A 15,053-nucleotide genomic window follows, 5' to 3' on the forward strand; every position below is an offset into this window, starting at 1 on the left:
CATCAATGATAAAATGCCATTTGTTTTAAATTTAATAAATTATTTTTTAAAAAAATAGAGTATTTAAATAAGTTCATTTTTGTATAATTATTATCAATTCTAGAATTCTAGGTTAGTATTTCATTGTTTAATTAAAGAAAGATAATTATGGATCAATTTGATCCTAAAAATAATACATATATATAAACAATAATTAAAGGAAACTAATAAAAATTATTTCTTTTGTTTTTCTATTTTTATTTTTAGATTTTAAAATGGACAGTTCAAATTATGTTCAAACTCAATTACAACAACAAGGTACTGTGAACCAAAATCATATGAAGATGAATGAATCTGAATTACTATCAATTTTGTGTAATTCCATATGGGATAGTGTTCATGTTGATAAGAATTACTTTGAGAGCAATGGACAGCCGGATATCAATATTTTCATTTCTCTATTTCATCAGGTGTTTGGCTCACTAGATAATCAACCGGATCTTGTGGAGTACATCAGCAAGTATATTGAAGTCATGAAGGAATTGCATAACCTCTCGAGAGTCCATTTCGAAGGCGTTCAAATGTATTACAAACGATATGTCTCCGTTTTGAAGAACAGCTCTTTCCAGCCATGTGATCTCAACTCACTGCGTTCCAAAGCAAAGAAAAACAGCAACCTCTCGAAAGATGCAACAAGTGTACTCAAGGAGTGGTTCATTAATAATCTAGTCAAACCATACCCAACTCAATCAGAGAAAGAAGAGCTTGCCTCTCAATCCGGACTCACTGTTGCTCAAGTCTCCAATTGGTTCATCAATTCACGTCGCCGTAATCTAGATCGTCTTAGAAAACAATATAATGTTGTAGTATCCGATAAGAAATAGCTTCTTATTTCCATATATAAATACATATAAATTACATATTTATTACAATTAAAAAAGTTAAAAAAAAAAAAACAGATTTAAAAATAAATATATTTATTATTTAAATCTATTATTGATAATTTCAATGATTTGCTTTTGGAAATTATCCATATTTATAAATCCACCTTCTATATCTGATTTTCCACCTAACATTAAAATGCTTTGATAATTTGGATTTATATTGTCATTTTCATCATTATTGTTACTATTGTTATTTTGTTGAATATCTATTCTTCTTATGTCAAAACTATATACATTTGAGAGTCTATGAAATTGTACAACTATTGTTTCAATTGTTGCAGGTAAGCTATTGATTGTATTGTTCAAAAAATATTCAATGTTGATTGTAAGTCTCTTTACACTTGCTGGAATGACATTCGATGGAATACTTTCACAGTTACCTCCAAGTCTTAATATTTCCACAGAGTCTGGTATCGAACCAACTTGCAATGAATGTATTATGTTATCACTTAAAGTCAGGTCTTTAACTGTGTTTGGTATCATCCCTGGAGATATCTTTTGCAAACTTGAAAATCCAATAACCAAATTTAACAGATTATCTGGAAAATGATAATAATAATCATCTTTTTGTTCTTCATTTACATTATTATCATTATTATTACTACTATTATTATTATTATTTTGATTTATAAATGAATCTAATTCACATGTTCCCAAATCTAAATATTGTATTGATGATGGAAGTTGACCGGTGAGTTTGAAATCGTCACTGTACAATCCTAGTTGGTAATCGATTACAGTGTTTGGTATGTTGCTTAGGTTAATGTTGGTATTTTGTCGGTAGAGTGCAATGTTTCTAATGTTTGTCAGTGACTTTATGTGTTTGAGCCAGGTGCTAGGTATACCACTGAGTGTCAGTAAGGTAGGTGGTAGCACGGCGTCGTCGATGTTGCTATCTCGACAAAAGAACTCGAGTGTCTCCAAACCATTCGGTAGTACACCACGTAGGAACTTCTTGTTGTAGTATCTCAACTTTAGTACCTTTAGGCTGGGAGGTAGCACACCTGGTCGCAACAGCTTTGTAAATCCACATTTAAACTCAAGATGCCGCAGATTCACTGGAAGACAACCGACTTCCAACTCCTCATTGAAAGCTTCACTAAAGTGAATCGTGGTAACATTGCTGGGAATCGATCCAGCCTTCAACCTAACATTACACCTAAATTCCAATGTATCGGCATTCGAACTAGCTATTCTCTCATAGAGAACACAAGATTCGAATACTCTTTTATTGACACAACACAATGAAAATACAACATTCGATACATTTTCATTTATAACAATTTCATTTATATTATTAATTTCTAATATAATATTATAGGTTAATATTATTTATTATTTTATAAAATTTATTCTTTTTAATTACAAACATACCACAGTTATAATAATAATCTATATTATTATTATTATTTAGTTGATTGATTTCCTTTGTAAAACCTATGAATAATGTACAATTTGATTTTAGATCTCTTGAGTGCTCTACGATATTCTTGTATGATTTCAAGTGATAACATTCCAGTTTACTGAAATCAGTGAGTGTTTGAGATAGACCATCACATTTGAACCATAAATATTTATCTCTATGATCATATAGTCTCCGACAAACCAAGCTGAAGCACAACCTATCTATATTATCATTCAGTTCTACCGTTATTTTTGTCAATATTAAATGTGGTAGATGTACTAATGGATGTTTATCATTGTCAATATTTCTACTACTACTACTACTTTCACGATTATTAATAATTTCTGTCATTAAAAAAATAAAGTGATGATCATAATTTTGTAAGCTTAAGAGAATCTAAAAATCTTTTTTGATCATAAACCCCCGAAATTTTCACCCCTGTTAACTTTAATTTCTAACCCTTCTATTTTTGATAATTTATTTTTATAAATTTAAAAAGTTTTTAGATTCTCTTTAAAGATCACAGTTTGCATGAACGAAATTGGTTGTTGATTGGGTTCGGAACTTTATCATCAAATTTTTTTTGTAAAAATTCACTTTTAGAAAGCTTTGGTCTCAAAAGCCATTTTCTACCACGTGTTTAGTTTTTTGACTAGGTGTTCAGTTTTTGTTTGTAATAAGGTTATTCAAATCACATGTCAAGTAATAATAACATTATTCCTAAAAAATAATAGTAAATAATGAAAAACAACACCATTTGGCTGATAGCTATTGTTATAACAGTGTTATTTATCTATAATAACGATGCATTGAATCGTAGAATTTTTAAGATCTATAAAGAAGGAGATAGCTTGCAAATCGTTGTAAACAAATTGAAATCAAAAAGCAATATCTTTACTTTTGTATTATAATAGTTTACCATGTAGTTCAGAGCAACTGCGATATCAATTAACTCAATCACATCGATCTTTGGGTCAAATTTTAAATGGTGATAAAGCACAAATCACTCCATATAGTGTAAATTATTAATCATTTTTTATTTTATAAATTAGATTTAAGATATTGGCTAATTGTTTTTTTTTTTTTTTTGATTAGTTTAAATTTTTAGAAACGTCTACGACCAGAGTAATAAATAATGAAACTGACAATTGTAGTCCTTACACTGAGAAATATGCAACAGAAACATTGAAAAGGTTCATCCAGAATGATTACTTTTATGAGTTTCAAGTGGGTGGTCTCATTGCATATTATCAAAACTGGAATGGTCGAACATTCAATGCTATTGCAATTGGATCACACGATGGAGAGGAAGTCTATTTCAACAATCATTTATCATTCACAATCTTCTATAACAATCTTGGAGATGATGAATACACAATCGTTGGATTTAAAGCTCAACCAATGTCCATTCAATACAATGAGCAAGCCTTCTTTAAGTACCGGGAGCTGGAGGAAGAGACCTACACTTTACCGTTAGGTGAAAATCAATTTATGTTACAAACATATTCTATCACGTTTGAAGAAGTGGCATATATTACATGGGAGCATCGTTGGGACAAATTGGTACTAAATTTTCTACCAAAAATTATCAGTAGTGTCTTATGTATAGTTGGTTTGACAGGTTATTTGGGGGTAGGTCTCATTGTCTACAACATGACCATCAAGATACTAGTTAATGCACAATCTCTAGATGATTTATCGAACGAAGTTATCTATAATTATTTGCCTCCATTTATAAGAAGCAGAATGACTTCAAGATATTTTAGCTATCAAAAGATGGCAATTTCCATTCAGAATATAAGAAATGACGTTTTCAGAACACCAGAGAATCCGATGCTCTTGTCAAGTTTGGTTGGTGGCGGACTCCAATTGTTTGTCACAGGATTAATGACCTTGCTTATTTCAATCATTTCACCACCATATATAAAGAGCGGATCTCTTCATACCAATCTTTTATGTTGCTATTTATTCACAGGGTAACTATTAAATCAAATATGATTTGAACTTCATATTCTTACATGTTAAAAAACTAATACCAAAATAGAATTATTTCAGGATATGCATCGAAAAGAGTTTATCAATCAATGAATGCAAAGGTTAATTTATTAAATTTTGATATTAAATTCACGGCTTTGGTAAGTAAATACTTTAAATAAATAAAATTAGTTATTAATTATTTATATTATTTTTTAAAAATATAAAAGATATCATTTTTAATTCCAGGTATTCTTTTTTCATATTATATCATGATTATTGGATCATTATCAAATTCGGTTGGTGCAACTACCTCAATATATCCAAGAGATATTATTTATTGTATTTTTATTTGGATATTTGTTCATACACCAATGGTATACTTTGGAACTTTGATTGCCAACAAACACCCATATTCACACACTCCAATTCAACCTTCAGTATCACCACATGTTTACCCACCAATAAGAACAGGTCTATCGATGCTAACCAATATTACATTTGGTTTCTCATCGATTCTCTTTGGTAGTTTTCTGTTTATACATTCGGACTTATCCAACTATAAAAGATTTCAATTCTATGACGCCTACCACTACTTGTTAGCCGAATATTTAATAACTACATTATTTATGATGGTCATATCCATGTGCTATACTCTAATGTATTTTGCCTTTGAGGTATGTGTCAGAAGACAATCATTTCTTCTTTTATCAAATTAACTAACTAATATCTGCTTCTTTTTAAAATGTAGTTACACAACTGGAATTGGAGATCATATAAAATGAATTGTACAACATTCATTTTTATTAGTTTTTTCCAATATTTCTTTACAGTGTATGTTTGTAAAGTATCTTTTATTGATCCAACTTCAAAATACTATTATTTCTTCATTACACTTTTCAGAGCGATGATCATATATTTTATCAACAGTTCTATTTCATATCTTTCATCGTATATTCTCGTGAGATATTTATATAGTCAAAATAACTTTGGTGGCAAACCTCTCTTAAAATTTGTAATTAATAGTTAAATAAAGATTTATTATTTCGGAATAATGTTGATCAGTTTTGGGAATAAAAATGAAAATCAAAAAAGGTGAGTCATTCAAACATCATGATGACACACCTTTTTTTTTTTTGTGATTTGTTTCGGAAAATTTGGACTAACAAAAAACCAAATCCCTCATTTGTATCTTTTGATTAAAAAACAATCGTTCATTAATTAATTAAACTGTTATAAATGAAATCAAATAATAATATTTATATTATTGTTTTAGTTATAGTATTGTTTATTATAACAAACGATGCTTTACAATTAGAGAAAAAAAAAATATACAAAATAGGAGATCCTCTGCCGATCTATGTGAACAAGTTGATTTCTCAAGACAAAATCTTCTCTTATTCATACTATGATTTACCATTTTGTAAACCTGAAAGCGGTAGTTTATCATCTCATGAAACTATTGGTCAAGTTTTAAATGGTGAAAGAAAACAACTCACTCCTTATAATGTATGTTTTATTTAGAATATTGTAAAGAAAAAAATAGAGAATATTAACAAAAAACATTCTTTTTTTTTTTTTTAAGGGTAACTCTTTTTCAACCAGATATATCAACTTATCTAGAGATCAACAAATACTCTGGTTGTGATATCTTTAGTTATCGAAATACCACCGATAAGTTGGCAGATTTTATCAAAGCGGGTTACTATATGGAGATGGAAATCGATGATCTTGTTGCCTATACCATCTCGTATGGTGGAAATGGAAAATCCAATGCAATTAGCTTAGGAAATTATTGGACTGATCAAATCACCAATCAAAAACATTTAACAATCAACAACTATTTGTCATTCACCATTCAGTATAACAAAGTTAGCGAAGATGAGTATACTATAGTTGGATTCCGTGTTGAACCATACACCAGTCAATTCAACTTGCAAAACTATCTTGATAACGGTATTATCAGCGCTAATGGCACCTTCCAATATCTAGATAGTGACAAAGAGTTTCTTTTGTACACCTACTCGGTCACCTTTGAGCAGAGCGATGTCACATGGGAACATCGATGGGATCAACTGATTGACCATGAACTTACCAGTGTATTTGTTGGTGCTAGTACAATCAAGATTATTATGATCATCCAAGTCTTTATCTTTGTAGGCATTGTACTATATAAGCAAATAAAGAAAATTTTAGATGCACAGACGTTGGAAGAACTATCGAACGATGTTGTCTACAAGAAAGTGCCGCTTTGGTGGAAAAAAAGACTGAATTCCAGAACGTTTGACTATCAAAAGATTGCAATTTCATTACAAGCTGTAAGACATGATGTTTTCAGAACACCAAAGAATCCGATGATCTTGTCAAGTTTGGTTGGTGGTGGATTCCAATTGTTCATCACAGTATTAATCACTTTGATATTATCGAATATCATACCACCATATTCAAACAGTGGATCTCTTCATTCCAATCTTTTGTATTGTTATTTATTCACTGGGTAAATATAACAATCAAAACAATCATATGACAAACTTGATCAACTGACATTTCATTCGACTAAAAAAAATTAATTATACCAAAATAGTATTATTTCAGGATATGCATCGAAAAGAGTTTATCAATCAATGAATGCAAAGAATAATGGATTAAAATTTGATATTAAATTCTCATTCTTAGTAAGTATTAATATTTTTAATGAATCATTTTTAGTACTTAATTTATTAATTATTCTTTAATTTTATAGATATCATTTTTAATTCCAGGTATTCTATTTTCATACTATATCTTGTTTATGTTGTCTGTTTCAAATTCAGTTGGAGCAACAAACACACCATCCTTTAAAAACATGGTTGTTTGTTTTGTAATATGGATATTTGTTCATACACCAATGGTATTCATTGGATTGTTTATTGCCAACAAACAATCACATCCTGAGATACCAATTCAACCTTCAGCATCACCACATATCTATCCTTCAAGTAAGTTAGGAGTTACGTTGTTTGCAATCGTGTTTTTCGGACTCTCAAATACCTTGGATTATAATGCCCAGTTTATTACCTACGACTATGCCAACTACTCAAGATTTACCTATTTCGATATTTACAGCTATGTATCAACTGAATATATATTTTCAGCTCTCTTTGTTGGTTCCGTTGCTATCATTTACACTTTACGATTCCTTACATATGAGGTAATGTATTGAATTGTTGGATTTACTTTTTGAAAAAATATTAATCTTACTATTTGTTATTATTTTTAATTTTTAAAGGTACACAATTGGAATTGGAGAGTATATGAAATGAACACTGGAACCATAGTATTCTTTTTTATTTCTCAATACATCTTCTCTAGTTTATATCATATTTCATTTGATGATTCCACATCAAAATTCTATTATTTCGCAGTAACAGGATTCAGATCATTAATCATTTATTTCCTCAATAGTTCCATCTCTTATCTTTCATCTTATCTATTTGTAAGAGTTTTATACAGTAAAAAATATCTTGGTGGTAAACCTCTTTTCAGAGAAGAGAGTATGTCTTTAATTATTGCTTAACTATAAAAATTTTAAAATAAACTTTTTATTTTCAAATATTTATAAATAATATATATAAAATGGCTCTTTATTTAATGCAAAAGATCAAAAATACTATTATTTCATCAAAACACTATTCAGAGCAATGATTATTCGATTTAATCAACAGTTATCTTTCATTGTCCAATATTGATTGTCTTTTTATAGTCAAAAAAATATTGGTGGCAAACCTCTCTTAAGATAAGTGATTAAAATTAATAAAAATATAAATTGTTAAAGGGGCTTTAACTAATATGAGCTTCAGATGACTCTTCAGATTTAAAAAGCTTTGACCAAGAAGTCAACAATATTTTTGTTAATTTTTTGAGAATTATAATTTATTTTTTTTTTGTGATTTGTTTCGGGAAATTTGGACTAACAAAAAACCAAATCCCTCATTTGATCAAAAAACATAATCACTAAACATTTTATACATAATTGTTATAAATGAAATCAAATAATAATATTTATATTATTGTTTTAGTTATAGTATTGTTTATTATAACAAACGATGCTTTACAATTAGAGAAAAAAAAAACATACAAAATAGGAGATCCTCTGCCGATCTATGTGAACAAGTTGATTTCGCAAGACAAAATCTTCTCTTATTCATACTATGATTTACCATTTTGTAAACCTGAAAACGGTAGTTTATCGTCTCATGAAACTATCGGTCAAGTTTTAAATGGTGAAAGAAAACAACTCACTCCTTATAATGTATGTTTTATTTAGAAATTATTTGTTATAAGTGTTAATTTATAATTAACTTATTATTTTATTTTTAGGTAACATTTTTGCAACCAACATCAGGTTATCAAGAGATCAATAAATACTCTGGTTGTGATATCTTTAGTTATCGAGATACCAACGATAAGCTGTCAGAGTTTATCAAAGAGAGATACTATATTGAGATGGAAATCGATGATCTTGTTGCCTACACTTGGAGTGGGGTTGCAAACTACAATGCAATCAATATCGGAAATTACTGGTTCGATCGAGCAAGTAATCAGGAAATATTGACAATCAACAACTATTTATATTTCACAATTCAGTATAACAAAGTTAGCGAAGATGAGTATACAATCGTTGGACTCCGTGTTTTACCACAGAGCAGACAATTCAACTTGCAAAACTATCTTGATAACGGTATTATCAGCTCTAATGGCAGCAACCAATATCTAGATAGTGACAAAGAGTTTCTGTTGTACACTTACGCGGTCGCCTTTGAGGAGAGCAATGTCACATGGGAACATCGATGGGATCAGCTGATTGACCATGAACATACCAGTGTGTTAGTTGGTGCTAGTACAATCAAGATTATTTTGTTTATCTATATCTTTATCTTGACAGGTATTGCAATATATATGCAAATAAAGCGAATTCTAAGTGCACAGACGTTGGAAGAACTATCGAACGATGTTGTCTACAAGAAAGTGCCGCTTTGTTTGAGAAAAAGAATGACCTCCAGAATGTTTGACTATCAAAAGATTGCAATTTCATTACAAGCTGTAAGACATGATGTTTTCAGAACACCAAAGAATCCGATGATCTTGTCAAGTTTGGTTGGTGGTGGATTCCAATTGTTCATCACAGTATTAATCACTTTGATATTATCGAATATCATACCACCATATTCAAACAGTGGATCTCTTCATTCCAATCTTTTGTATTGTTATTTATTCACTGGGTAAATATAACAATCATAATTATCAATTTACATACTTTTCAACTAACATTTTTATTCCACGAAAACTTAATTATACCAAAATAGTATTATTTCAGGATATGCATCGAAAAGAGTTTATCAATCAATGAATGCAAAGAATAATGGATTAAAATTTGATATTCAATTCTCATTCTTAGTAAGTATTAATATTTTTAATGAATCATTTTTAGTGTTTGATTTATTAAAAAGTCACTTATTAACATGAGATTTTATAGATATCATTTTTAATTCCAGGTATTATATTTTCATACTATATCTTGTTTATGTTGTCTGTTTCAAATTCAGTTGGAGCAACAAACACACCATCCTTTAAAAACATGGTTGTTTGTTTTGTAATATGGATATTTGTTCATACACCAATGGTATTCATTGGATTGTTTATTGCCAACAAACAATCACATCCTGAGATACCAATTCAACCTTCAGCATCACCACATATCTATCCTTCAAGTAAATTAGGAATTACATTCTTAGTAATCGTGTTATTCGGACTCACCAATACCTTAGAATTTAACGCTCAGTTTATTACCTACGACTATGCCAACTACTCACGATTTACCTATTTCGATATTTACAGCTATGTATCAACTGAATATATATTTTCAGCTCTCTTTGTTGGTTCCGTTGCTCTCAATTACACTTTACTATTCCTTTCATATGAGGTAATGTATTGAATTGTTGGATTTACTTTTTGAAAAAGATCTTTTACTCTTACTGTTATCATCTTTTTATTTTAAAATTAGATTCACAATTGGAATTGGAGAGTATATGAAATGAACACTGGAACAATAGTATTCTTTATCCTATATCAGTACTTCTTCTCTAGTTTATATCATATTTCATTTGATGATTCCACATCAAAATTCTATTATTTCGCAGTAACAGGATTCAGATCGTTAATCATTTATTTCCTCAATAGTTCCATCTCTTATCTTTCATCTTATCTATTTGTAAGAGTTTTATACAGTAAAAAATATCTTGGTGGTAAACCTCTTTTCAGAGAAGAGAGTATGTCTTTAATTATTGCTTAACCAACCCTACAAAATATCATTTTAACATATACAAAAAAAAGAAATTGGTCAACTTACTTTCAACCTCGATATATTAGGAATGTATATTCAAATGATATTTTAGAGGGAAGAATTTTTAAATAAAACTTTGAATATTTCAAAATATTGTTTTAAATTCAAGTCGTTATAAATACTTAAACTGGTTGAGTGTTGATGAACAGTGTGAAGTGGTGGTTGGTTTGATAAAATGTAACCTATGGGTTTTCCCTCTATGTAGTAAGGGAAGTTAACTAATTATGATGTTCCACAAGCATTTTTTTTTTTTTTTTTTTTTTTAGGTCCATTGCACTAAGGAGGTGTTTTTTATCACCTCCTCACGAGTTGGTGTCAATGTATTGCCCCATGGGCTCCTAGGACATCAGTTTTATTATATACGTTCCGGTAGCGGGGAAACTTAGTCATTACCGAGCCTCGAACCCGGGTCGAAGTACTGAAGGCCCACGAATGAACCATTTCACTAACTACGTCCTTCGACGATGTTCCACAAGCATAAAACCAAATCTTATTGCGCGCATGTAGGGTTTTATCAAACAAAATATATATCAAGAATGGGAATCGAACCCATGACCCAAACCGTGTTAAGGTTTTGTGATAACCAACTACACCATCCTGACGTTGAAAAATTATTTTCTAGAAATAACAACTCATCCAAACAAATAATAACTTTTAAATTACACCTACCCATCAAAGATTCTAACTTATACAACAATTTTTTAATAATATGGAAATCCAGAAAAATAAAAAATAAAAATAAAAATAAAAATAAATAATAAAAACTCACCAATGAATAAATATGGTTGGAACCAAGAAGACGGGTCGTTGTCTTTCTCTAACTGCCAGATCCATGTCAAGAGTACTCACGCAAGACTAAAACCGAAGATGTTTCAAGACAGATTGTGATGCCCATATGCTCCTCGACAGCAACAAACGTGGATGCAACACAGAACTTCTAACTACAGCCACCAGAGTTCGACCTTGGAGTATCCCATCAACTAAAGACTAGAAATAACACATATTGTAAAAAAGCCTACGGGCAATCTGATTGAATACACAAGGAAATAAAATATTCTGGAATCACCTAGGTGACCAGCTTTAATACCATCCTGACTTTGGTAAGAATGAACCAGAAACAACATCCCACATCTTGTTGAGATGCACCGCTACTAGTCAACACCGAAACTCACTCTTAAACTTTTATACAACCAAATTAAACAATATAATCCCACCTAATCACAAATTAACAATCATAAACAATACAAATACCAATCACACAATCAACGATAAAGTATTTTTGATAAATCATTTAATAACACTCATTGGAACTGTTCCATCTAATCTAATCAAAACACTTGAATCATTCAAAATCCCAACAAAACTAATCAAATTAACAATCAAAGAAATACTTGGAACAACTAATACCAAAAACCACAAAATAATTAAAGAAAGAGTGAGAGTAAGTATTGCACAGGCTAACATCAATACAGATGATCCAACTGTACAATTAAATATATTCAACTCACAATCTTCATAAACTACTACCAAATAAACAAAAAAACAACAAAACAAAAAAAAATAATAATAATAATAATAATAATAAAAATAATAATAAAAATAATAATAATAACAATAATAATAATATCAAAATCAAAAATATAGACATCCCTGTCGTCTAGTTCTCAACTAAGAGTTGTATAAACAAAGGAGGGTAATGCCAAAGGTAGTTTGATTGGAAGGACTCAAGATGGACGATTAGAACAAACGGGTCACAACCTAACTAAGATCCCTGCAGCTAAGCTCGCCTGTCATACAAGAGAACCCAATTAATTTTATTTATCAAATCTTAATCCAACCAACACAAACTATTAAGGAAAATAAAAAGGATCACTCCTTGGAGTGATCTCCAACTTAACACCATCCTGACTTTGGGCTTTAGTCTTTCGTGAGTACTCTTGACATGGATCTGGCAGTTTGCGAAAGACAACGACCCGTATTCTCCAACCATATTTATGCATTGGTCCGATTTTTTTGTGTGTTTTTATTTTTATAAGTGTAATTCTCGTAAGAAATAAAAAGAGTCAAAGGAAATAAATCATTGATAATTATTGAATTGTCAATCAGAATTAATTTACAACCAATTAAAAATGAATTTATTAATATTTGAATAATGAACTATTGAACCAATTTGTTTCTGTTCATTGTGTGCTTCCATAATTAAATATTCGGTTGTCAATCTTCTGAATTGATAGTGAGTTCCCAAGTTTTTAATAATAATCGTTTGAATGGTTTGTGGTATTGTTTGGATAGGATTTGGATGTAAGTACAATGTAGAGATGTAAATCGTTCGAACAGAGGTGGGAATCACATCGATTGGTACATTTTGATAGTAGGTATCAAAGTCAATTGATTCAACTGAAGCTGGTATCGATCGGTCGGTCAGTGGATGTGCATAGTGAGCGCTTAGTATCAGCTTATTGAGTTGGTTGCAACCTTTGGCAAATAGCTGTTCACAAGTGACAAAGAGATCGCCATTGAAACTCTCGGGAATCTTGAAACTTCGGATATTCGGTGGTAGCACTAGCTGACGAGCATCCGTTATCTCTAGGCACTCTAAATGATGTAATCTTAGATCCTCCAGATACAGTAACTCCTGTAAGATAGCTTTACTCTTTAGTCTGAGTGTGCCCCATGGAATTACAAGAGTCTCAAGCTTTGATGGAAACAAGCCATGCACCAACTCAACGGTATCGCTACTGTAGTCCAACTTGAGTGTTAGGTGTCGAACACACTCTGGAATATCGCCAACCTTGAGTGTGTAGTTTGATAGATAGAGAACCATTGAGGTGATCGTTGTTGTAGATTTAAAGTAATTTAACCATCTTGAATGAATGACTACACTGCTCAGCTGTGGTGGCAATGGCAAAGATTCGTTGATTTCCATCTCGGTGGACGACAGTTTAAGCTCCAGTAGCTTGGGTGGTAATGCAACGGGATTGTTTGTCAAGTAACGACCAGATATCTCGAGGTATGTCAATGATTGCGGTAAGCAATCTGGTTGTACTTGTGGGCTCCCCAGTGAAACATAATAGAGCCGCTCCAACTCCTCTGGCAACAGCTTCATATTCACGTTGAACGATCCAATCTTCAAAGTCTTTATACAATTTGGGAATCGTTGAAAATTTAGTTCGACATTGTTGGTCAACAATAACTTTGTAACATTTGATTTCTTTAGCTTCTCAATAAAAGACTCTTCTAATCTACATAGGTTTGCTTTCTTTTCGAATCTAATATAATCGATAGTTTGATCTATATCGACATTATCGATATCGATTTCATCTTTTTGATTATTAAATTTTAATTAGAATTGGTTTTTGTTTACAGAGTGTTTCATACAGATTTAATATCTACCTACCTGTTAGATTTAATGTTGTTTTACCGGATATTGATTTTAAGGCTTGTTCTATAAATGAACGTAAGTAGAATTCGTTAAAACTATGCTTATTCAGATGAAATGAATCATCGTAATCAAAATTGAACAATAGATATTTATCTCTTCTACTAAACAAACTCTTACAGGTCAAACTAAAACAAATCCTATCTAAATTATTATCAAGTTGATTGATTATTTTTAATAATAAAAAATTACACAAATTTACAAATTTATTTTTATTATTTTTATTTGGTAACATTTTATTTTATTGAAATTTCAAGGTAGATAAAAAAGTGATTTAAGATATTTATACTGTTCATTTTTTTTGTTACAGATGACATTGAAATTACTTGTTTCTATCTTCTGGAACACCAAGATTTAAAAAATCTTTATCACCCTAAACAGGAAAGGAAAGTCAAAAAAAACAAAAATATTTTTTTTAAACAAAAAAAAAAAATTAAAATTATTAAAAACTGGATCTTTTGAAATGAAAAATTTATTATTATATATATTAATGTTAATTAAATCATAGAATCTGTAGAATCCGTATTAATGGTTGTGAAAGACAATATAGCGCAGTTGCAGGTTCTAGCTAGGGTAGAGATCATGAAAAAGTTAAATTCGATGTAATGTCCATCGATATTAGTGGTGCAACCTTAATTGATTGTTATTATGGAAAGATGAAACTCACTGGAATGCAATTGATCAAGTATACAAATATCAATGACGCCGAAACAATCAAACAACTAAATACTTTTACATTGGTTTGGTATTATAAGAAAACTCTTTTAATGATGATTAAATAGGTATACGGATCTTATCTAACTTTTATTATAATAGCCAAATGATGATAATAATTACTTCTCAAAACCAGAGAACAGACCAAACCCATCTCAGCTTGGTGTTTAAAGAATAATTTAAATTCAATCTTATTCTTTTTATTTTGTTCACTTA

The 15,053-nt window shown here is 30.3% G+C and overlaps 4 protein-coding genes and 1 non-coding gene across 5 annotated transcripts; 2 read left to right on the forward strand and 3 right to left on the reverse strand.

The window, feature by feature from the left end:
• Positions 1–254: 254 nt before the first annotated feature.
• PPL_08133 (homeobox domain-containing protein) lies at positions 255–863 on the forward strand (the record flags this gene model as incomplete). The annotated part of the gene is made up of 2 exons (XM_020578959.1): positions 255–449; positions 609–863. 2 exons carry the CDS (start codon positions 255–257, stop codon positions 861–863), a joined length of 450 nt encoding a protein of 149 aa, XP_020430798.1.
• A 96-nt stretch (positions 864–959) lies between these two features.
• Positions 960–2,679, reverse strand: PPL_08134 (FNIP repeat-containing protein; the record flags this gene model as incomplete). The annotated part of the gene is made up of 3 exons (XM_020578960.1): positions 960–2,227; positions 2,298–2,412; positions 2,608–2,679. 3 exons carry the CDS (start codon positions 2,677–2,679, stop codon positions 960–962), a joined length of 1,455 nt encoding a protein of 484 aa, XP_020430799.1.
• Positions 2,680–3,068: 389 nt separating this feature from the next.
• On the forward strand, positions 3,069–12,367 carry PPL_08135 (transmembrane 9 family protein; the record flags this gene model as incomplete). Its single annotated transcript, XM_020578961.1, has 18 exons — positions 3,069–3,181; positions 3,243–3,345; positions 3,424–4,199; positions 4,373–4,463; positions 4,533–4,979; positions 5,054–5,136; positions 5,888–6,799; positions 6,887–6,977; positions 7,046–7,492; positions 7,571–7,835; positions 8,427–8,593; positions 8,662–9,563; positions 9,648–9,738; positions 9,818–10,264; positions 10,346–10,610; positions 10,675–10,714; positions 10,951–10,996; positions 12,329–12,367. The coding sequence occupies 18 exons, from the start codon at positions 3,069–3,071 to the stop codon at positions 12,365–12,367; spliced, it is 5,325 nt and encodes a 1,774-aa protein (XP_020430800.1).
• PPL_08136 lies at positions 11,213–11,286 on the reverse strand. Its single transcript has one exon. It is a non-coding gene; the product is annotated as a tRNA-Val (tRNA).
• Positions 12,368–12,498: 131 nt separating the features above from the next.
• On the reverse strand, positions 12,499–14,419 carry PPL_08137 (uncharacterized protein; the record flags this gene model as incomplete). Its single annotated transcript, XM_020578962.1, has 5 exons — positions 12,499–12,531; positions 13,035–13,217; positions 13,368–14,005; positions 14,082–14,267; positions 14,413–14,419. The coding sequence occupies 5 exons, from the start codon at positions 14,417–14,419 to the stop codon at positions 12,499–12,501; spliced, it is 1,047 nt and encodes a 348-aa protein (XP_020430801.1).
• Positions 14,420–15,053: the final 634 nt, after the last annotated feature.

The sequence above is a fragment of the Heterostelium album genome (genome assembly GCF_000004825.1).
Source record: "Heterostelium album PN500 unplaced genomic scaffold PPL_scaffold8, whole genome shotgun sequence".
Taxonomy (NCBI): Eukaryota; Evosea; class Eumycetozoa; order Acytosteliales; family Acytosteliaceae; genus Heterostelium; species Heterostelium album.